Genomic DNA, 22,663 nt, shown 5'->3' with positions numbered 1-22,663 from the left:
TAAAAATAGCAGATCTACAAGCTCATAGCGCGCCACCGAGTGGCGCGCTACGAGCTTGTAGGTCTGCTATTTTTGAAAAAAACAAAACAATTCTTTTTTTTTTTCTTTTTTTTTTGAAAATAATTTAGGGACCCCTAAAATAATTTGGCGACCCCCCAAGGGGTCGCGACCCACGGGTTGAGAACCCCTGAGTTAAAGGACCAAACTTTTTTTTTTTTCTTATCAACTAGTCAACTAGTACCAACAAGGTCGACTAGTGGATTTACTAGTAAACTAGTCGACTAGTTGCTTAATGCCCTACTTCGCATTGATGCTGCTCTCCGTTTCATTTCCTCCCACATCGTTGCAACATGCATCGTGCATTGAGGCTTTCTCTTTTGTTTTTTCCCCTCCTCTACACTACTTTCACTCTGTGGTCTGTCTGTGCCTTGCACACACACTGCTGTTCTCTCTCTCCCCCTGGACACGGATGCAGAAACATCAAAGCCGCGCGGCGCGGCCACATCGGTGTGATTGCATCATCGTACACAGCCTAGGCGGGTGGCCTTCGCATGACCCAGCATGAATGAATGGCGTGGATTTCATGCTGTATGACCTTTAACCCATTTAGGCCTGACCTCAACATTTAAAAAAAAATCTTCTAAATCCTCCAGTTTTCTGAAATAAATATTTTCATGATTTTTCAAAAATATTTTTCAAAAATAGCAGATCTACAAGCTCGTAGCGCGCCACTCGGTGGCGCGCTACGAGCTTGTAGATCTGCTATTTTTCAATAGCTAAATTATAACATATAATATTCAAAGATTTGTGCTCATTTTCATGTTTTTGTTTTTTAAATAGCTACAGTGTAAACTAATGGTTAAACTGGTTAAAAGCTAACGTGACACAGTTTCCAGGTCGGATTAAGATGATTAGAAAACAGCGGAGTCGACTGCTGCAATTTTCATCTTTCTCCGTGGCTCCTTGACATTATGTAATAAGGGCACAAACTTATTTTTAGAGAGGAGATTGATGAAATCCTGCTACTTTTATAATAACTCCCCTGGCTGTGTCAACCCCTCGCCTCCAAAACGTGCCTCTGGCTAAACACAGAACAGCCTGTGCCCACTCACTGTAGCTGGCTGCTCTTTGACTTGTTCGCAGCCAGTTTTGCAAATGTGTAACCACTAAAGGTCGTCAACGTGACCTCAGTGGTCTAGTGCATTCACAGCTTGGAGCAGCAGCGCACGGTACAATCCTCAGTGTTAATGTTATGTGCATTTGTAACTCTGGGGGGGGGGGGGGGGGGGGGGGGGTGTAACCAAATGGACCCGGCGTACCCCCTCAGAGTTAAATGAATTACAAGGGTCTCGTGATAGGTGCAGTCACACAGACTGCTTGTAAGAGCCATTTGAGCCTCCTAATTGTATCCAATGAATTCCACTGAGGGGTGTGGTCAATGTCAAGGTTGGCAGGGTATTTAATCAGGTCTCAATAAACCAGCAGGTGTTGCTGACAAGAGGCAAACAGTTTTCAGACTGTGTTTATTAGGAGGCTGTTGTCTGTATCATTTACGTTTATTGTCTCCACCAGGCCGAAGGCATGGGGAGAGAGTATGTTTTGCACTCCGTCCGTGTGTGTGTGTCCGTCCTTCCTTCCTTCCGTCCTTCCGTCCGTCTGTTACCAGCTAATCTCCGGTACCGTTGGCCCGATCCATGCCAAACTTTGCACACACACTCCCTGGATGCCAACGACGAACCTCTGCCCCAAATATTCTTCAATGGCCTGTTATAGCGCCACCATGAGGCCGATTTAGGCAAAACACATTTCTGTACATTACTCGTACACATTTTATCCATACATCACACAATTCGGTATACACTATCTTCATAGTCATGTGATCAACACGGATCTGCACCATTTCCCATCTTCCATCCTGATTGGCTAAGATTGGCTTCCAAAGCTCACATGATTGGTCCGTTTTGAACAAAATGTCACAAATCACAAACAGTGTGCAATTTCCGTGAAATTATACACGCACATTTCCACTAGGCCGAGGACGACATGCCACTCATTCTTTTCCAAATCAGCCTCATGGTGGCGCTATAACAGGCCAATTCCTGTTTTTAGCTATAACTGCATCGATCTGTATACAACTTATGTATGCGCACTCCCTAGAGGCCATGGAAAAACATTGTCTCTGCATCCCTCCACATCTACCGGTTATAGCGCCACCATGAGGCCGATTTCTGCAAAACACATTGCTTATGTTAGTCGCACAGATTTCATCCAAATCTCACGCAAATCGGTACACATGATCTCTGTAGTCATGTGAACAAGACAGTCTGTTGTATTTCTCAGATCCTACACTGATTGGCTAACATTGCCTTCCAAAGTTTTCAGGAGTGGCCCGTTTTGTTCAAAATGCTGCACATGTCCTGCTCATCCAGAATTCTATCCTCAGAGATGCTATGAGTGATCTGGCTCTGCATTTCCTCAACAAAAGAACATTGTTGCAAAAAACAAACAAACAAACAAACATGTTTATATTACTCCTAAACATTTTGCCAAACATCTCACACAGTCCTATCCTCCTGGTGGAGACCTGTGCCCAGAAGGGCACTTTTTCTAGTTGTATTTGTTTAGATGTATGCTGTAGTGACTAGGCCTGCAGAGACGGATAATAAATCTTCATTATACCAACTCTACGCACATGTTTGGACATCACTTTCTGGAGCACACGTCTTAACTACAACCCGACTGTCGGCACCAGTAGTGCCACAAATGTAGGATTTGGGCGCTACACTGCTGTTGGCGCATAGTGGTGATAGCTGGCTCCCAGAATATAATGGGTCTGAGCCTCATATAATAGCTGTTCTTTGCCCTTGAGCAACACTCTGGAACCCTACCTGTATCAACAGGTGCCGCTCCTGGCTGGCGTTGCACTCTTGACTTCTCACAGTACACATGGAATAACGTCAAGCTGTTCCCTGAAGCAGTGGTTCTCTCTCAAACATTTTCATGTCAAGGAGCCTCCAAATTAACATGTACAGTAGTACAGTATTTGGTCTTAGACCAAATTAAAAAATATGACCTCCAGAAGAGAAGATTTGTGTAACATAATCTCAAGATTATTAGTGTGGTTGCCCTAAAGGGCAACCAGACTATAGTACTTGTAACACTTTATTTTACTGGATTAGTCTTTTTTTTGATGTGCTACTCCTCCCACAGTTTTGACTGTACGCACTTGAGCCATATCTCAAATTGACCGGCTTCATCGGGAAGGATGTGCTTGTATTTTTTTAAGAGAAATGTTGTATAGTTTAATTGATATGAATGTATTAGTGAATAGAATTTCCCCATTGACATGAATAGGAAAATGCGATTTTTCGCATTTTCTCACATTCAAGTATTTTTTCCTCAGAGACTGTAAGCACTATAGTTACAAAACTTGGAGGGTAGGTTCATAATAATTACTAAAATGAATCAACTTATAATGTTATCGGTCGGCCTCATGGTGGCGCTATAACAGCCCACTTTACATTTTGGCTTATAACTCTTGAACCGTAGGTTGTAAAATCAAAATTATTTTTTCCCTGATTTCCTTGAGTCATGACGCATCTCCTCATATAGGCCACGCCCATTTGCGTCATGATAGATTTTCCGCCATTTTGAATTTTCTCCAAAACACACTTTTTGCTCCTCCTCCTACAGATTTTGTCCAAATCTCACAAAAATTGGTACACATGATCTCTGGACCTTTCCGGTTAAAACACCATCGGCAGAATTTTGGTAGTGCGTATCGTTCGGCCGTAATCGTCGTCCGAAGTTAGTAGGAGGGGCCTATATCACAAAAAATTCCATAAATCACGAACGGAATGTCCATTTTCATCTATAGGGGGCGCCGCAAATGCGAAAACTTTAACCATTTTTCGCAAAAACATGATTTTTGGGGGCATAATCCCCTCTGAATTACTTACACATGATCACAGGTGTGACTTGAAATTGTAATTGGCTAGCAACGTTAGTGGGAGGGGCCTATGTAAGCGACTGTGGCAACCACACTTTGCAATTTTTTAAAATTGCGACCTTTCTAGTTCAAACTTGTTCTAGATTGTTCTTATTTTTTTGAATAGAACGTTGAGCTTGTACAGCTGCTATTTCCGAATAGCTGAATAAACCAGTGCCTTTTTAAAGACGGTATACTTGTGTTTGTGATTAAGTATGCATTTTGCCGTTGAAATTAGATTTCACTTTGATATTTAGTGTGGTTGCTATAGGCAACACACTATTCTCGGCCCGATACTTTTTTTGCCAGCAAAGTGAGCTTCCTTTTGTTAATGTTTGCACAGCAGAAAGGTGCAGCTTTTGGTCATGCTTCACATGACATCACACAATAATTCAGTGATGCAAATAGCCTGCATCCTTAATCCATTTTGGCCTGACCTCGAAATTTAAAAAGAATCTTCTAAATCTTCTAAAAAATGTCTGAAATAAATATTTTCACGATTTTTCAAAAATAGCAGACCTACAAGCTCGTAGCGTGCCACTCTGTGGCGCGCTATGAGCTTGTAGATCTGCTATTTTTCAATAGCTAAATTATAACATAATGTTTAAAACAGCAAAAGGGGTTCCCGCCCAAAATGGATTAAGCGTTATTCATAGTCTAATATTTTCGGTGGTGAGGTGACCACCGAACTACAACATGACGTCACTGAGCCATGAAGAAGAGCGAAGAGCAAACCACCGCTCTCCCCAGCCCTTCTCTCTGTTTTTACTCACCACCGCTCCACGTTATTACGTTATCACCTCACCACCGGAGCGGTGGTCACCTCACCACCCGAGCGGTGGTCACCTCACCACCGAAGATCCAGACTATGAATAGGCCTTTTAGACTCACTAAATTGAGAAAGGACTCAATCATGTTGTCATCCTCCGGGGGTCCTGGGATGCAATACTGTACTGTAATGTCATTGAAGCAGGACTCATAAAATGCCCCTGGCTGGGAGCCATCTAAAAGACAACCCCTGGGTTCCGGGACACATTACATGAAAAACCCATTTACATCACTGCAATATAGAATATAAACGGTAAGATTCTGAGCGACTCGCGTCCGCACTCCACCTAGGGCATTAAGCAACTAGTCGACTAGTTTACTAGTCGACTAGTAAATCCACTAGTCGACCTTGCTGGTACTAGTTGACTAGTTGATAGGCCTCGAGATCAGGTAGATTATAGTTATAGTCACCAATGTACACAGTTTTTAAATGTACAAATATTTATTTCCAAAACATGTTTTTTTTTTTTTTTTACATAATGGTTAAACAACTAGTAAACTAGGCAACTAGTCAACTAGTAAAAATGACCACCACACTTGCACATTTCCCAGAATTGCACCTTTCCAGTTTCCATTGAGCTCAGTCAGTTGCATGCGGAGCTACAGTGTGTAAGTAGATGGCCGTACTGCATTGGAGCTAACTCACCACATTACTGACCTTGTCCCTAACCCTGACCCTGTTGTCTACACAGAGTTGACCACTCACCTAGCTGTGTGTGCACTGCACTGGTGATAGCTGGTTGCCCCTTTTACACACTTAACCCATTTTGACCTTTGACATTTTGCTGAAAAAGCTATGTTTCTATGTCAGTCGTTCTTCGATTTTTCAAAAATAGCAGACCTACAAGCTCGTAGCGCGCCACTCGATCTGCTATTTTTCAATAGCTAAAGCATAACATAATGCTAACACCAAAAGGGGTTCCCGCCCAAAATGGGTTAAACAATGAGATAAAAGTTAGATTTTCTTTTTGAGTGTAATGGAGAGATGTTACCTGACGGTCCACTTGATTGGGAGGAATTGTTGTGGCGTTAAAAAAAATGTATTTATTTGTATTCCTTCTGAAGTTCTGATTACATTACAAACAACGCAAGCCTGCCAGCCTCTTGCAGTTTGCCAATTGCAGCATTGAAGAAGCCAATTAAATTAGATAAGACGTGTGTGTGTGTGTGTGTGTGTGTGTGTGTGTGTGTGTGTGTGTGTGTGTGTGTGTGTGTGTGTGTGTGTGTGTGTGTGTGTGTGTGTGTGTGTGTGTGTGTGTGTGTGTGTGTGTGTGTGTGTGTGTGTGTGTGTGTGTGTGTGTGTGTGTGTGTGTGTGTGTGTGTGTGTGTGTGTGTGTGTGTGCACTATTAACTATACTTGTGAAGTCTCTCTGTACACAAGTAGAAGACACGTTAATTGGCGTCTTAATACTATATGTTGATGTCCTCACAAGTATAGGAGTGTGTGTGTGTGAGCGCACATGTGCGTGTGTGTGAGATAAAACTACAGGCATTAAACCGAGATATTAAATGACTCCCAGCGGTACTTGAACCTGCACCTCCCAGCGTCTCAAATGCCTCAGTGTTCTGCCATCTGTTTCCCACAGTGCTAATGTCGCTACGCTAGCCCTCGGCATACAAGGCTTCATGGATCCCCACTGGGCAAATACACGTTCTTTAAACACACACACACACACACACACACACACACACACACACACACACACACACACGCACGCCCACAGTGGGCAAATATACATCCTTAAATACACACCGCACACACAAACACACACACAGCGCAAATATACATTCTCTCAAAAATTCCATAACTTTCCCTCTCAGCCACACACACACACACACACACACACACACACACACACACACACACACACGGAGACCCCTACACATAGCGTGTATACATTCTTTCACACCATGGCGTTAGGAATGTTTGTACTGAAACTGTTAACTCCAGCGCTACCTGCTCGCTAGCTATCTCTTGTGTTTCCCAAACAATGGGTCGGGACCCATTTTGGGGTCGCGGACGCTATTGTTTATGGGTTGACAGTGACTCGTGACTCAGTAGATATAACAGAAGCGACGATAGTGCATGCATCTATACTGCCCTACAAAGCCAGAGTGAAAGCTCAAGGTGAAACTGAGATAATTGGCTTTAACCCATTTTAGGCGGGAACCCCTTTTGGTGTTTTAAGTGTTACGTTATACTTTAGCTATTGAAAAATAGCAGATCTACAAGCTAAGAGCTTGTAGGTCTGCTATTTTTGAAAAATCGTTATAATGTGGTGCACATCATTGAATATATATTTCAGAGCGAACATTTTTAACTAAAATATTTGCTTCTGGGGTGTCCCTGGAACTACATATTTTGAGATGGGGGTCCGTGGCCCAATAGAGATAATTCTGGGGGTCCTTAACATGAAAAAGGTTGAGCACCACTGACATAGAAACCATGGGTTTTTCAGAAAAATGTTAGGATTTTGAAGCCTTTTTTTTAATCGACCTCAGTCCAAAATGGGTTAATGTTTGTCAGCTGGCCAGCCAAATGGGTTATAGGTATACAAGTGACGTCATGACGTAATTCTCATGCCCAAAAATCTTGAATTTGACCCTTGAGCTCCAAAATGTAGTTACTGCACTCTGCCTTTGTTTTGAGCTATAGGTTTTGTAGTTAGTACTCATGCAATCTTTTTTTTGCAATGCTTTTTCTCTAAAACAAAACAAAATCAAACTCTGAAACTTTGTCACAAGATACAGCAGACACCAAGGAGTTCATCTCTTTAGCTTTTAGTTGGACCAAAAATGTAGTTAGTGCACTCTGGCTTTGTAGGGCAGAGCTGCAGAAACCACACATCAACAGCAACACTAATACAATCTGCACAATGGTTCTCTATCAGCTTCCCTTTTCTTTTTTCTTTCTTTTTAATTATTTCGGGAACCCCCTTTGGTGTTTTAAGGATTATGTTATACTTTAGCTGTTTTAAGGATTATGTTATACTTTAGCTGTTGAAAAATAGCAGATCTACAAGCTCATAGCGAACTTATAGATCTGCTATTTTTGAAAATGTGGCACAAATCTTTGAATAGATATTCTTTCAGAGCGAACGTTTTTAACTCAAATCTTTCCTCCTGGGGTCATAGAAAAGGAGAGGAGGGCATTTGCATTTCTTCCACCAGAGTAAATGCTACATTCGTGGTCTGGAGAGGGCAGTTGTTTCACAGACGGGTATAAGGGCAAGGGCTGAAGCCCCCTTTGATGTCTATGTGTGCACGTCCCTGCTCCTAACCCACGGCGACCAGAGTAGACGTCCTGGTCTGTCCTGCTTTCATGCTTTAGGTGTCCTGAGTCCTGACAGAGTAGACGTCCTGGTCTGTCCTGCTTTCATGCTTTAGGTGTCCTGACAGTTATGTGTAAAACAGTAAAATGTCCTGTTTCTCAGCATTCACTTATAGGTCTCCTTCACACCAGGATGTTATACTGCGATTAAAACGGGCTCGTAAAGTGAGTGTCGTCGGGGACTGGACGTTACTCTCTCTCTGTGTGTGTGTGTGTGTGTGTGTGTGTGTGTGTGTGTGTGTGTGTGTGTGTGTGTGTGTGTGTGTGTGTGTGTGTGTGTGTGTGTGTGTGTGTGTGTGTGTGTGTGTGTGTGTGTGTGTGTGTGTGTGTGTGTGTGTGTGTGTGTGTGTGTGTGTGTGTGTGTGTGTGTGTGTGTGTGTACGTTCGCGTGCATACACAGCGCAGGCACAGCGCAGGCGGCAGCGCAAAATGAATCTTGGAAGTGAAAGCGAAATGCCAGTTTATTTTTTTGCCGAACTACAATGCGATATGTTTGATCCGCACATCGATATGGTTCCCTGCTGCGGCGGACAGACACGGCGCAGTGTGAACGACGCCAACGCAAAGAATGACGCAACTTCTCGCCCCCGATCTCAGCGAGTGTACTGAAGTATACAGATCTGAATGCGACCTTATACACATTTGGCCAGATTGTCAGCACAGTATGACTTGTTTTTAACCCATTGAGACCTGGAACGCATCCATGTCACGTTAGCGTTTAACCACATTAACCATTAACCCATTTTGGGGCGGGAACCCCTTTTGGTGTTTTAAACATTGTTATAATTTAGCTATTGAAAAATAGCAGATCTACAAGCTCATAGCGCGCCACCGAGTGGCGCGCTATGAACTTGTAGGTCTGCTATTTTTGAAAAATCGTTAAAATGTGCCTCAAATCTTTCCGAAAATTGTCATGATTTAGAAAACTTTTTTTTTTAATTTCGACGTCAGGCCTGAATGGGTTAACACATTGATAAGGTTCCCTGCTGCGGTTTCACGCAGCGCGGTGTGAGCACAAACGTGGCAGCACAGCATGACTTGTTTTTTTTCAGCGCTCTTGCATTGATGTTTCTGATGTTCTGTTCTTCTGCTGAAAGGTGCAGGCGTGCTAAAGCACTAAATAAAATAACCGTCGCCAATCCTATCCTAGTTTATATATGTGCATATATGTTTGATTACACATTTTCATTAATTTTACTGTCCTGGTTTGTGGGATTGGAAATAATGTTCACCCTTACCTACAGTTGGGTGCCACCGATATTGTCCCTTTATCATTTGACCCATTTAGGCCTGACCTCAAAATTTAAAAAAATCCTTCTAAATCCTCCAGTTTTCTGAAATAAATATTTTCACGATTTTTCAAAAATAGCAGACCTACAAGCTCGTGAGCTTGTAGATCTGCTATTTTTCAATAGCTAAATTATAACAATGTTTAAAACACCAAAAGGGGTTCCCGCCCAAAATGGGTTAACTGTCCTTTTGCGCAGATCACGCAAACCTCAGCAAAAAGAAAAGGACAATATCGATGGCCTCCAACTGTACCATAATGCCTGTATTTATAGCTGATCTACAAGCTCGCGGCACGATATGTTGTGAGCTCATATCATGTTGCTGCACATGTGCACTCGAGTGTGTGTGTGTGCGTGCGTGTGTGCGTGTCGTGTGAGTGTCGGAGATGTCCTGTGAGAAACAATAGAGTAGGACATTATAACACAGAGGTCAGCCACCACTGTTTCGTCTTGGTGTGTGTGTGTGCGCGCGTGTGTGCGTGTTGTGTGTGTGTGTGTGTGTGTGTGCATACTGTAGGTCAGGAGTATTGCGTCTCGTTGCAACAAAGTTATCCATGACAGAATTGATCCGGTTGATTAGATTAGATTGTATGTCCTTTATCATCCACAAGGGACAATCGTTTTGCTCGGGGACAAGAGTAAGACAACACACACATATACACCACAATTAAAACACCAAGCAATAGACGAGAAGTGCTTAACCCATTCTGGGCGGGAACCCCTTTTGGTGTTTTAAAGCATCATGTTATACTTTAGCTATTGGAAAATAGAAGATCTTGTAGATCTGCTATTTTTGAAAAATCATGAAAACGTGGCAGAAATCTTTGAATATATATTCCTTCAGAGCGAATGTTTTTAACTCAAATCTTTGCTTCTGGGGGGGTCCCCCTTGAACTACATATTTCCAGATGGGGGTCGGTGGCCAATTACATATATTTTTGACATGAAAAATGTTTGAGCACCACTGACATAGAAGAAACATGGGTTTTTCTGAAAACTTTTTTAGAATCATCCTCAGGTCTAAATAGTTAAATTCCTATACCTAATAATAATTGAATGGTACTGTAGACGTACACAAGAACAGTCCACTAAAGCAGGGGTTCTCAACGTTTTTGGCCGGGGACCCCCGGAAATGCTTTGGCAATGTCTCGGGACCCCCGCCCCGCCCCCTCCCGACCCCCAATATAAATTGACTGCTACAATAACCTTAAACCATTTTGGGCGGGAACCCCTTTTGGTGTTTTAAGCATTGTTATAATTTAGCTATTGAAAAATAGCAGATCTACAAGCTCATAGCGCGCCACCGAGTGGCGCGCTATGAGCTTGTAGGTCTGCTATTTTTGAAAAATCGTGATTTTTTTTTTAAAATAAATAAATATATATATATATATATTTTTTTTAAATAATTTGGGGACCCCCCAAAATAATTTGGCGACCCCCCGAGGGGTCGCGACCCATGGGTTGAGAACCCCTGCACTAAAGTAAGATCAACGGTTCTCCTGCGCCTTTTGCTGCTATTCCATCACTGATCTTTCAAATTATAGATTGAAACATTTCAATGCATTAAAAAAAAACGTCTCGGAAATACCATGGCTTGAAAGAGACGAGGATACAATGAAACAGAAGGGTCTTTGTCCACCTACAATGTCTGCACCCCCCACCCCCTCCCTCCCCACCTTTCTCTGTTCACCTACAATGTCTGCACCCCCCTCCCTCCCCACCTTTCAATGTCTGCACCCCCCTCCCTCCCCACCTTTCAATGTCTGCACCCCCCTCCCTCCCCACCTTTCTCGCTTCAAGTTCACCTACAACGTCTGCACCCCCCTCCCTCCCCACCTTTCAATGTCTGCACCCCCCTCCCTCCCCACCTTTCAATGTCTGCACCCCCCTCCCTCCCCACCTTTCAATGTCTGCACCCCCCTCCCTCCCCACCTTTCTCGCTTCAAGTTCAAACAATTGCTCATTTTATCTTCTGCAATCATTTTCTTGCTCTTCTTCTCCTTTTTTGTGCATGTCACATTATCCAAGCCTTCTATTTTTGGACGGTGGATCTCAGCCATTTCTCTAGCAGGGCCCACTTGGAAATCTCAAAAGTGTTGGCAGCCCAGTGCACCCATCTGACCACGCAGGTGCCCCATGGGTGCAGCCCAGTGCACCCATCTGACCACTCAGGTGCCCCATGGGTGCAGCCCAGTGCACCCATCTGACCACTCAGGTGCCCCATGGCAGCCTAGTGCACCCATCTGACCACGCAGGTGCCCCATGGGTGCAGCCCAGTGCACCCATCTGACCACTCAGGTGCCCCATGGGTGCACTCTCAGAGCATCAGTGGAACTAACACATTATTCCTATTGATCAGTATCACAATGTAAGCACATTTTTAAAGAACAAAAATTAGATGTAATTGTTTTATATATATATATATATATATATATATATATATATATATATATATATATATATATATATGTATATATATGTGACCGCTTCTGACTGAGGCTAAGTCATTGACATTTTAATTTTTTCATGTCATATGAAAGCAGGGAATCATAGCTTCAAATTGCCATATCGGTTGTTCAGTTTGACCCACCATTTTTGGAGATATGGCTTATAGAGTAATGTCTTGCAGAATACAGCGAGTTGAGAAAACGGGCTTGAAAGGTTCACTTCTGTGGTCTCTAACATTAGACCTATTTACATGTCGATTTCAGCTCTGACATTTATTTCAGAGATGCCCTAGTATGTGAAGAGTCTGCCTGTGCTATTAACTCATTTTGGATAAAATCTGTTTTTCTCCTCTCCTGTTAGTATTGTCTCTGCATCAAAACAAGTCTCATATTATCATTACAATCTCAGTGTTTTACTAATTATTTGGAGGCCCACTTGGAATCCCCTCAGGGCCCAGGTTGAGAATCACTGTTTTCGGAGATCCTCGGAGGTCACAATGCAGCCCATTGTGATCTTGCACATCTGCTATTTTCCTGTGCCCAACCCCAAAATAGGAACATCAGGGTGAACGCAGTTGATCAATTTTCCTCTCTGATCCTGTTTTCCCAATGGTTTGACGTTGCCTCTCTGTATCATCATAATTTCGAAGTGCGTACGTGGTGTGTGCAGTGCGCACACACACACACACCCACACACGCACGCACACCTGCGTACCGGGTGCTGTTCTGATTACCTCCCCTCATCATAAAGCCAGTGTTTGTGTTTGCTTGTTTATCCGTGGCTTCTATTCCGGGCACTCTCCCGAAGCCTTGACGAGACACAAGCCACGGCTCCTAGAGTCCCTACGGTACGCACTGAGACTTTCTGCTTTTTACTGGAAGCTGTCATTGTCTAGAGAGAGTACTTCAAAATCACTGAGGAGACGACGACGACGTGCTTTTTTGCCTTCTCTCTGTGTTTATCGGTGGTGGTTGTTGTTTTCTCCTCTTCTCGCATAGCCTGCATTAAAAGCTACACTGTTTCTGTGCAGACGAGTGCCATGAAGGGCACACTAGAGCAGTGGTTCCCAAACGGTTTAGCTTAATCCATTCTGACCTGAGATCAGTTTCTAAAAATGTCTTCTACATCCTGACAGTTTTCTGAAAAAGCTATGTTTCTATGTCAGTGGTTCTTCGATTTTTCAAAAATAGCAGACCTACAAGATCGTATGAGCTTGTAGATCTGCTATTTTTCAATAGCTAAAGCATAACATAATGCTAACACCAAAAGGGGTTCCCGCCCAAAATGGGTTAAGACGCAAAGACGGAAATTAGACGTTGGCCCGGGACCCAAACTATTGAAAATAGCAGCTCTTACACAAGCTCACAACGCATCCCTTCGTGTCCCATTGTGAGCTTAGTAGATCGGCTATTTTCACTACTTCTTTCTATTTCTTTGTGAAATTACAAAAAAAAACATTGCATTTTGTTTTTAATTATCAAACATTTTTGCTTTTTTTGGATTTAAAAAAAAAAAATGTTTTGAAATAATAATTGAAAGAAAAATGTAGGAAACAAAAAATAATTGTATGGAACAATACACTAGCCTCGTGTTGCGATACTAATATACCACTGCGCTGCACTGCGGGGCATATACATATGCATTAGGGGCGGGTGAAGTCTGGCTGGGCCAGGCTAACGACACACATTGTCATCCTGGATTAGAATGAACGGTCGATCATTCAACTGTCTGTGTGTGATATCATACAAATGTGGAACATTGGAAACTTGTCCCTCATCCACTGTGATGTCCTTTCTCTTTCCCCCCTCGGGAGATTGAAATATTCTGTTTGTTCTTCTGGGCTCTGCCCGCTGTCTGTCTGGGCACTCTCTCCACCCACCAAATCCCCCATGTTGCTCGAGTCTATACAAGTGTTTGAAAATATTTTTGTCATATTTGCCCTACAATACATTCTCAACCCATTGTACAAATGCTTTGGGAACGACAGTCTCAAACCTTTTAATTCCCCCACACTTCCCGAAAGTAGACTTGTATGTAAATATAATAATAATAATAAACTTTATTTGTATAGCACCTTTCATACATAAATGCAACTCAAAGGGCTTCACAGGGCAGAACATAAAACTAGCAATAAAACACAGGCAAGCAGTTAGAAAGATAAAACAATGGTAAAGAACATACAAAATAAAAAACATAGATGGACGAAAAACAAAGCACACAGCAAATCAGTCAGATATAGAGAACTCAACATACTCCATATACTGCATGTGAGAACTTAAAGGACAACTTTAGTTTTTTTCAACCAAGGTTCATGTTTTAGGTTGTTATTAGAGAAAGTAAAAGATGAGTGTTAATTCTTCTTCATTTGCTGCTTTCTTTCGTTTTAGGGATTTTTGTGGTTTTTGACAGGGGGGCGGGGGCATTCGAGCATGGGGCTAAATATGTATTTCTTTACAAAATATTATGGCGATTTCTTTTTTTAATTATTTACTATAGTCCTAATATACCCCAGGAAATTACATATGGCCACAGAAGATCACAGGATCTACTGAATGTGAAGGTAGCCTACTGGGGGAAGGTAGCCACACTGTGTGTTATAGGCTCAATATTCAGTTTGACACATTCAGTAGATCTCGTGATCTTTTGTGGCCAGATGTAATTTCTTGGGATCTATTAGGACTATAGTAAATAATAAAAAAATAAATTACTATAAGATTTTGTAAAAAAATACATATTTAGCCCCATGCTCGAATGCCCCCGCCCCCTGTCAAAAACAGCTAAAATCCCTAAAACAAAAGAAAGCAGCAATTGAAAAATAATGAACACTCATCCTTTACTTTCTCTAATAACAACCTAAAACATGAACCTTGGTTGAAAAAAACTAAAGTTGTCCTTTAACTAATGGCTGTTTTTCTTTCAGCATGGGTTTGGTCTATTGCTCTCTCTCTCATACAACTCTAATGGGATCCTCTCACATTGTACCATTTAGTGTCAAGCTGCAGGGGAACACAAATACTGCCTGCTCTCATTTGCTTAGACATGCCTGAGGCTGGCTCTGTGTCACCAGGGAAAACCCAACACTTAATGGCAGAACTTCCAGAAGTAGTAGACACATCTTGGTAGGGATGGAGGGGGATAACTGCAGCGGAGTCTGATAATGTTGTATGTTGGGCAACTTGTAGCCACTTTAACCCATTTTGACCTGAGATCAGATTCTACAAATGTCTTCTACATCCTGACAGTTTTCTGAAAAAGCTATGTTTCTATGTCAGTCATTCTTCGATTTTTCAAAAATAGCAGACCTACAAGCTCGTAGCGCGCCACTCGGTGGCGCGCTATGAGCTTGTAGATCTGCTATTTTTCAATAGCTAAAGCATAACATAATGCTAACACCAAAAGGGGTTCCCGCCCCAAAATGGGTTAACCCTATTATACTCCATTGACCGGGGTCCCCCATGGATATGTACTCGGTCCTCTCCCTTTCTTCATCCACACCAGGGTTTCTCAAAGGGTGTCTTCTTGACGCAAGTCCAGGGGTGCCTCATCAGTCAGAATACTTTGATAATATTTCGAATGTAATCTTGCACTTTACTTGGCACCGGTTTTTTTTCAGCAAATACTGTATCTACAATCATGATGAACAGCCACACACACTTTACAGATGCATCATATGAACAATGAATACATCCATGATGGGTGTAATCTCATTTTGGTTAAGAATGAGTTGAACTAATGAACTAATTTCTTGTCTAATCTTGTACATTTTGCATGCATATTTAACCCATTTTGGGGCGGGAACCCCTTTTGGTGTTAGCATTATGTTATGCTTTAGCTATTGAAAAATAGCAGATCTACAAGCTCATAGCGCGCCACCGAGTGGCGCGCTACGAGCTTGTAGGTCTGCTATTTTTGAAAAATCGAAGAACGACTGACATAGAAACATAGCTTTTTCAGAAAACTGTCAGGATGTAGAAGACATTTTTAGAATCTGATCTCAGGTCAAAATGGCTTAAAGTTATTTCTTTCCGCCTGTTCTCCCTTTACTCATGTGATAGGACATAGGGGACACGTAGGGGACATTTACTCATGTGATAGGACATAGGGGACACGTAGGGGACATTTACTCATGTGATAGGACATAGGGGACACGTAGGGGACATTTACTCATGTGATAGGACATAGGGGACACGTAGGGGACATTTACTCATGTGATAGGACATAGGGGACACGTACTCATGTGATAGGACATAGGGGACACGTACTCGTGATAGGACATAGGGGACACGTACTCATGTGATAGGACATAGGGGACACTTACTCATGTGATAGGACATAGGGGACACCTACTCATGAGATAGGACATAGGGGACACGTACTCATGTGATAGGACATAGGGGACACGTACTCGTGATAGGACATAGGGGACACCTACTCATGAGATAGGACATAGGGGACACGTACTCATGTGATAGGACATAGGGGACACCTACTCATGAGATAGGACATAGGGGACACGTACTCATGTGATAGGACATAGGGGACACGTCCTCATGAGATAGGACATAGGGGACACGTACTCATGTGATAGGACATAGGGGACACGTACTCATGTGATAGGACATAGAGGACACGTACTCATGTGATAGGACATAGGGGACACGTACTCATGTGATAGGACATAGAGGACACGTACTCATGTGATAGGACATAGTGGACACGTACTCATGTGATAGGACATAGTGGACATTTACTCATGTGATAGGACATAGGGGACACGTACTCACCGCCACGGTTGGGTTAGATAAGCCCTTTAGTGATAGTGTAGTAACTTTAGAGAGTATACTATGAGATTAGATGGATATTTTCTATTCATGGTATGGCTCCTCGGAGGAGAAGTGTGTGTGTGTGTGTGTGTTTGTGTGTGTGCACGTGCGTGTGTGCGCGCAAGTGTCTGACTGTCCGACCGGGACTCATCTTAACCCATTTTGACCTGAGATCAGATTCTAAAAATGTCTTCTACATCCTGACAGTTTTCTGAAAAAGCTATGTTTCTATGTCAGTCGTTCTTCGATTTTTCAAAAATAGCAGACCTACAAGCTCGTAGCGCGCCACTCGGTGGCGCGCTATGAGCTTGTAGATCTGCTATTTTTCAATAGCTAAAGCATGACATAATGCTAACACCAAAAGGGGTTAAGTTTAGAAGATCCATTCCAGAGTATTAACACGTATATATGTTTGTTCATCCCTTTTTTTGGGGGTGAAAGACAAACGGCCAGCTCTAGAGCCTCTAGGGCTAAATGGATTGTTTTGACCCTAAAAACCTCTGTTCTCTAACTTTTGCCCTTGTCGTGTCTTATGTCACAACAGGTGCCATGATGGATGAGGCGGAGAAGTATCAACAGAGACTTCAGGCCATCGCTGTGAGTCCACCACACACACATACACCACACACACACACACACACACACACACACACACACACACACACACACACACACAGACACACAGACACACAGACAGACACACACACACACACACACACACACAGACACAGACGAAGCGGTGCTCTCTGAGCTGTCCACAGCTCTTGAATAATTTACCCAGAGTGCAGTGTGGTGAGCCAGGGCCTCCCTGGAACCAGGAAAACAACACCAGAGTGTTGTCATGGGAGACGGGTGACTCTGGGGCTTAGTACTATTATGGGATAGGTGCCTGGTCACCACGGTGACGGTGTGTCCATGTGCCAGGTGTTTCTTTGACCAGGTGTCCCCCCCCCCCCCCCCCCCCCCATCCTTTTCCACTTAGCGCTGTCACGATTAAGCTGACGATTATAGGCCAATTCGCACTCCAGTTTTGGGTGATAAGGTGACCAATATTTGTTAGTAATATTGAAGTATTTATTAACAGTTTGCAGAATGGGTACATTTCACATGAAGGCACAACTCAATACACAGACTGTTACTGTGGACGACACACTGATAAAAGCATTACACTTGTTTACAACAGGGTCCACCATTTTCAATTCATCAGGACATTTAGAGACGTAACAGACGTATACACTTAAAAAACAGGAAATCATGTAAGGAGGTCACAAGGGAAAGGAAACAAACATTGAAGGGGAAAGCGGGATTCAGATTTTACGGAGAGACGTGTTTGGGTGAGCGGTGAGTCGCTTATCGCCGTGGCGTGACGTCATGTTGTACTTTACCCAACCACCGTGGTGGTCACCTTATCACGTAAAACTGGGGTATGAATAGGCCATAATTGTCACGCAAATAATTGCGTTTTAACCCATTTTGACCTGATCTAAAAATGTCTTCTACATCCTGACAGTTTTCTGAAAAAGCTATGTTTCTATGTCAGTCGTTCTTCGATTTTTCAAAAATAGCAGACCTACAAGCTTGTAGCGCGCCACTCGGTGGCGCGCTATGAGCTTGTAGATCTGCTATTTTTCAATAGCTAAAGCATAACATAATGCTAACACCAAAAGAGGTTCCCGCCCAAAATGGGCTAATATCACTGCGTGGACATTGGTCTCGTCCCTCTCAGTATTACATTTGTTTTCCGCAATGTCCCGCCCCATATTTGCATACTGGGCACTGGTTGGTTATATCCTGGTTCCACATGAATCTGGAACCAAGGACTGTCTAAAGAGGACGAGACGCGAAGACCGTACGGGCGATGCCATGTTGCTTATGGTGCTCCATGGAAGGAAAGAAACATGCGCAATGGGCTATATGTAGCCAACACTTCCGCGTTCAGCTTCCTTGGTCTCAACTGCGCATGTTTCTTTCCTTCCATGGAGCACTATAAGCAACATGGCGTCGCCCGTACGGTCTTCGCGTCTCGTCCTCTTTAGACAGTCCTTGTCTGGAACCAGGATATAACCAGTGGTAAAACAGTGGTTTTCAACCGGTCCACTCGTGGTCCGGGGACCACCAGTGGACCTTGAGGGGGGTTCCAGGTGGTCCCCAGCTAAATGATGGAGAGTTGGTAACCAAATGGACAATTGTAGATCTTTAACTCTTGAGAGTGTAAAATTAAACCATTTTGGTTTCATTTCACACTCTCAAGAGTTGTAGAGAAAAAAGGATCCCGCTCTACACAATTAGAGAATGTAGAAGAATTATTATTATTTTGATCAACGTTTGCCTGTTATCTCTCCTATGGCAGGGGTTCTCAACGTTTTTTGGCCAGGGACCCCCGGAAATGCTTTGGCAATGTCTCGGGACCCCCGCCCCGCCCCCTCCCGACCCCCAATATAAATTGTAACCTTAATAATGGAGACAATACACCATAAATAAACCAGATATAATCATTAGAGAATGTGTATGCATGTATTATGTGTACTATATGTAAACTCCTCATTTCCATTTTCCAGCCATTCAGTTGCAAAAAAAAATTATAATAATTTGGGGACCCCCCCAAAATAATTTTGACCCACCCCCTGAGGTGGGTCGCGAGACCCACGGGTTGAGAACCCCTGTCCTATGGTACCAACATCAATACTGCATGGAATTGTGGAATTGGCTCATCAAATGGTGGTCCGTGGCTCAAATGCCCAATAAATGATGGACCTTGATATGAAAAATGTTGAAAACCACTAACTGACATCGAACAATCACTGTGTATTCCACCGCATGCTCCCTCTTACCAAACCGTGTCTCTCTCTATCTGTGTCTCTCTCTCTCTCTCTCTCTCTCTCTCTCTTTCTCTCTCTCTCTCTCTCTCTCTCTCTCTCTCTCTCTCTCTCTCTCTCTCTCTCTCTCTCTCTCTCTCTTTCTCTCTCTCTCTCTCTCTCTCTCTCTCTCTCTCTCTCTCTCTCTCTCTCTCTCTATCTCTCTCTCTCTCTCTCTCTCTCTCTCTCTCTCTCTCTCTCTTTCTCTCTCTCTCTCTCTCTCTCTCTCTCTCTCTCTCAGGAGAAGCGTCGGCTGCAAGAAGAGCAGGAGAGAGCTAAGCGAGACATGGAGGACGAGAGGCTGAGACTGCAGCAGCTAAAGGTCTGACACGCTGACGCAGGAACACGTTCAGATTCTAACTGTACACATCATGGACCAACTGCAGGCCTCAAGGCCTATTCATACTGGATGAGGTGACCACTGAAACGGTGGTCACCTCATCGCCTAAAGCTGGAGTATGAATAGGCCTTTACACGCAGGAACAGCTTTACACTGGTGACTCTCAAAACATTTTCACATCAAGGACCCCACAAATTAATATGTTTGAAAAAGGATTATTTCCCAGATTCACTGATCACGGTTACAACATTTACGTTTCGGGTAAAAGAAAAAGGATTGCGGGACACTATACGTAGCTGGTTTTTACTTCCAGTTCACGTCCCGTGAATTTTACAGATTGAAAAGATTGTGGCATGGGCTGAATTCATGGCAGTCAATGTGTTAAAAAATCTTTTGTTTTACTTATCTTTGAATATATAGTAGTAACATTTTAAACTCACATTTTTGCTTCTGGTTGTCCCTGGCACAACATACTTTTGAGATGACGGTACACAGCCGCAGCCAAATACATATCATGTTGGGTGTTTGACAGTCATACACACAGGAACAAGTTAGACCTGCACCCTGGAAAGAATAGAATAGAATAGTCCCCAATCCTTTTGAGGTGTTTTTTTTGGCATAATATGCACATAGGTGAAATCCGTCCTCTGCATTTACCCATCCTATAACAACTAGGAGCAGCGAGCAGCCATTCTACGGCGCTCGGGGAACAATTATCGTGCTCAGGGACACACATTAGACACATTGCTGGCCTGGAATCGTACCTGGGACAACCGAGGGTCTCTGGCTCCCCAGGCGGGCTCACTAACCACTCAGCTATGGCCCACCCCGTTATGGAACAGTCTTACACTTGAACCCAGGGTCTCTGTCTCCCCAGGCGGGCTCACTAACCACTCAGCTATGGCCCACCCCGTTATGGAACAGTCTTACACTTGAACCCAGGGTCCCTGGCTCCCCAGGCGGCCTCACTAACCACTCAGCTATGGCCCACCCCGTTACGGAACACTCTTACACTTGAACCCAGGGTCTCTGGCTCCCCAGGCGGGCTCACTAACCACTCAGCTATGGCCCACCCCGTTATGGAACAGTCTTACACTTGAACCCAGGGTCTCTGGCTCCCCAGGCGGCCTCACTAACCACTCAGCTATGGCCTACCCCGTTATGGAACAGTCTTACACTTGAACCCAGGGTCTCTGGCTCCCCAGGCGGCCTCACTAACCACTCAGCTATGGCCCACCCCGTTACGGAACAGTCTTACACTTGAACCCAGAGTTTCACACACAGGAACACCTTAGACATGAACCCAGTGAACCGCTGCATATCACACACTCCTGTGAAGAAGGCCAAACATTCTCTCACCGGGCTCTCAAATACACACACACACACACACACACACACACACCAACACGCACATACAGATACAAACAAGCACACCCCCTCTTCCATATGAAAGAGACCACAGTTTTGCACGGCCAAAACTCTCCGCAGCAGACTCATTTCCAGCTTATTAACTCCCTTTTCATGTGTGTGTGTGTCTCTCTCTCTCTCTCACGCACGCACGCACGCACGCACGCACGCACGCACGCACGCACGCGCGCACACACACACACACCCTTCCCCACTTCCTGGTTCTGGGCCTTCCTTTGCTGAAATCAGTTTTACGTCTGTGTTTACTTATTCTCGGCGGAGTGGGCTTGCTGTATTGTTTTCCCACCAATTACGGATTGGCGTTCCCCCTTCCTACACCACTGTGTTACGCTGCCCCGGGGCACATTCCTGTGTGTGTGTGTGTGTGTTCGTGTGTGTGTGCGTGTGTGTGTGTGTGTGTGTGTGTGTGTGTGTGAGAGTGCACGCGCGCACACTGTTGGGCAGGCATGCATGCCCAAGAGCACGCATGCATCAGTTTACATCGTCTCTGTTGGGGTGGAAACCAAATCGTTACTTTTCACTCGGGATTCAAATTCAAAAATAGCAAAGTTTGCAGATCTACAAGCTCGAGTCACGTCACGTCGCGCAACGTCTCGAGCTTGTGTATCTGCTACTTTTGATGCTGTAGTGTGATCAAGTAAAAATATCAAGTAAAAAGTTAATTAAGCAAAAGAAAAAAAATAAGAAATGTTTGAATATGGAGATAAACGGTTTCTGCCCGACTGCGACCGTCCATAATACAAGGTTGTGTGAGAGACAGTAGTACTTCAATGTATTGCATCCATGATCACAAATTATGATGATTCTATTCCAGTATACTTGTTTCTCTCGCAGGGAGTCTTAAGTTAACAGCTAACATTCATTAGCCAGGGTATTGACCGTTGTTGCGTAAGCCCGGGAGCTGTTATTATAAGATGTAGGAAGGTGATAGGAGGGTGAGGGGAGGGGCGCAGTGCTCCTTGAGGCTCAGTGACGTGCAGAGAGTGTTATAGAGGGGCAGGGGCTGAAATCCCGTACTTTTGGACAAAAATAGCAGATCTACAAGCTCACAACGCGTCGCAGCGTGACATGTTGAGAGCTTGTAGATCAGCTATTTTCGGGGCGCGACTCAACACTCTTTAGCTACTGGAGATGCAGGTGTAACGACATTGGATTTCTAAACAAATTGGTTCAACGCAAAATGCTGTGTTGAAGTTCATGAGACTTCGCGGGGGGAAAAAAGCAATTCTCCTGAATGCTGCCTTCCGGCGTGGCATGGCATGGAAAGGAGTGGCGCTTTGCATTTCTTTCACTGTATTAAAAGTTGTTTTACAGACGGGTAAAAGGGCAGGGG

At 43.8% G+C, this 22,663-nt stretch overlaps 1 protein-coding gene across 1 annotated transcript in view; it reads left to right on the top strand.

Moving 5' to 3' along the window:
* Positions 1 to 22,663, top strand: part of palm3 (paralemmin 3) — an 86,848-nt gene that overhangs the window by 31,831 nt on the left and 32,354 nt on the right. Inside the window, exons 2-3 of the mRNA XM_079500175.1 lie at positions 17,252 to 17,304; positions 19,804 to 19,884. Of these exons, the coding sequence (XP_079356301.1) occupies positions 17,257 to 17,304; positions 19,804 to 19,884 (129 nt within the window). The 5' untranslated portion in view covers positions 17,252 to 17,256. The remainder of the gene's footprint in view (positions 1 to 17,251; positions 17,305 to 19,803; positions 19,885 to 22,663) is intronic.

Source organism: Electrona antarctica (assembly GCF_951216825.1).
Source record: "Electrona antarctica genome assembly, chromosome: 4".
Lineage (NCBI taxonomy): Eukaryota > Metazoa > Chordata > Actinopteri > Myctophiformes > Myctophidae > Electrona > Electrona antarctica.
Note: the sequence above shows the minus strand (reverse complement) of the source record. Positions and strands in the feature narration are given on the sequence as shown.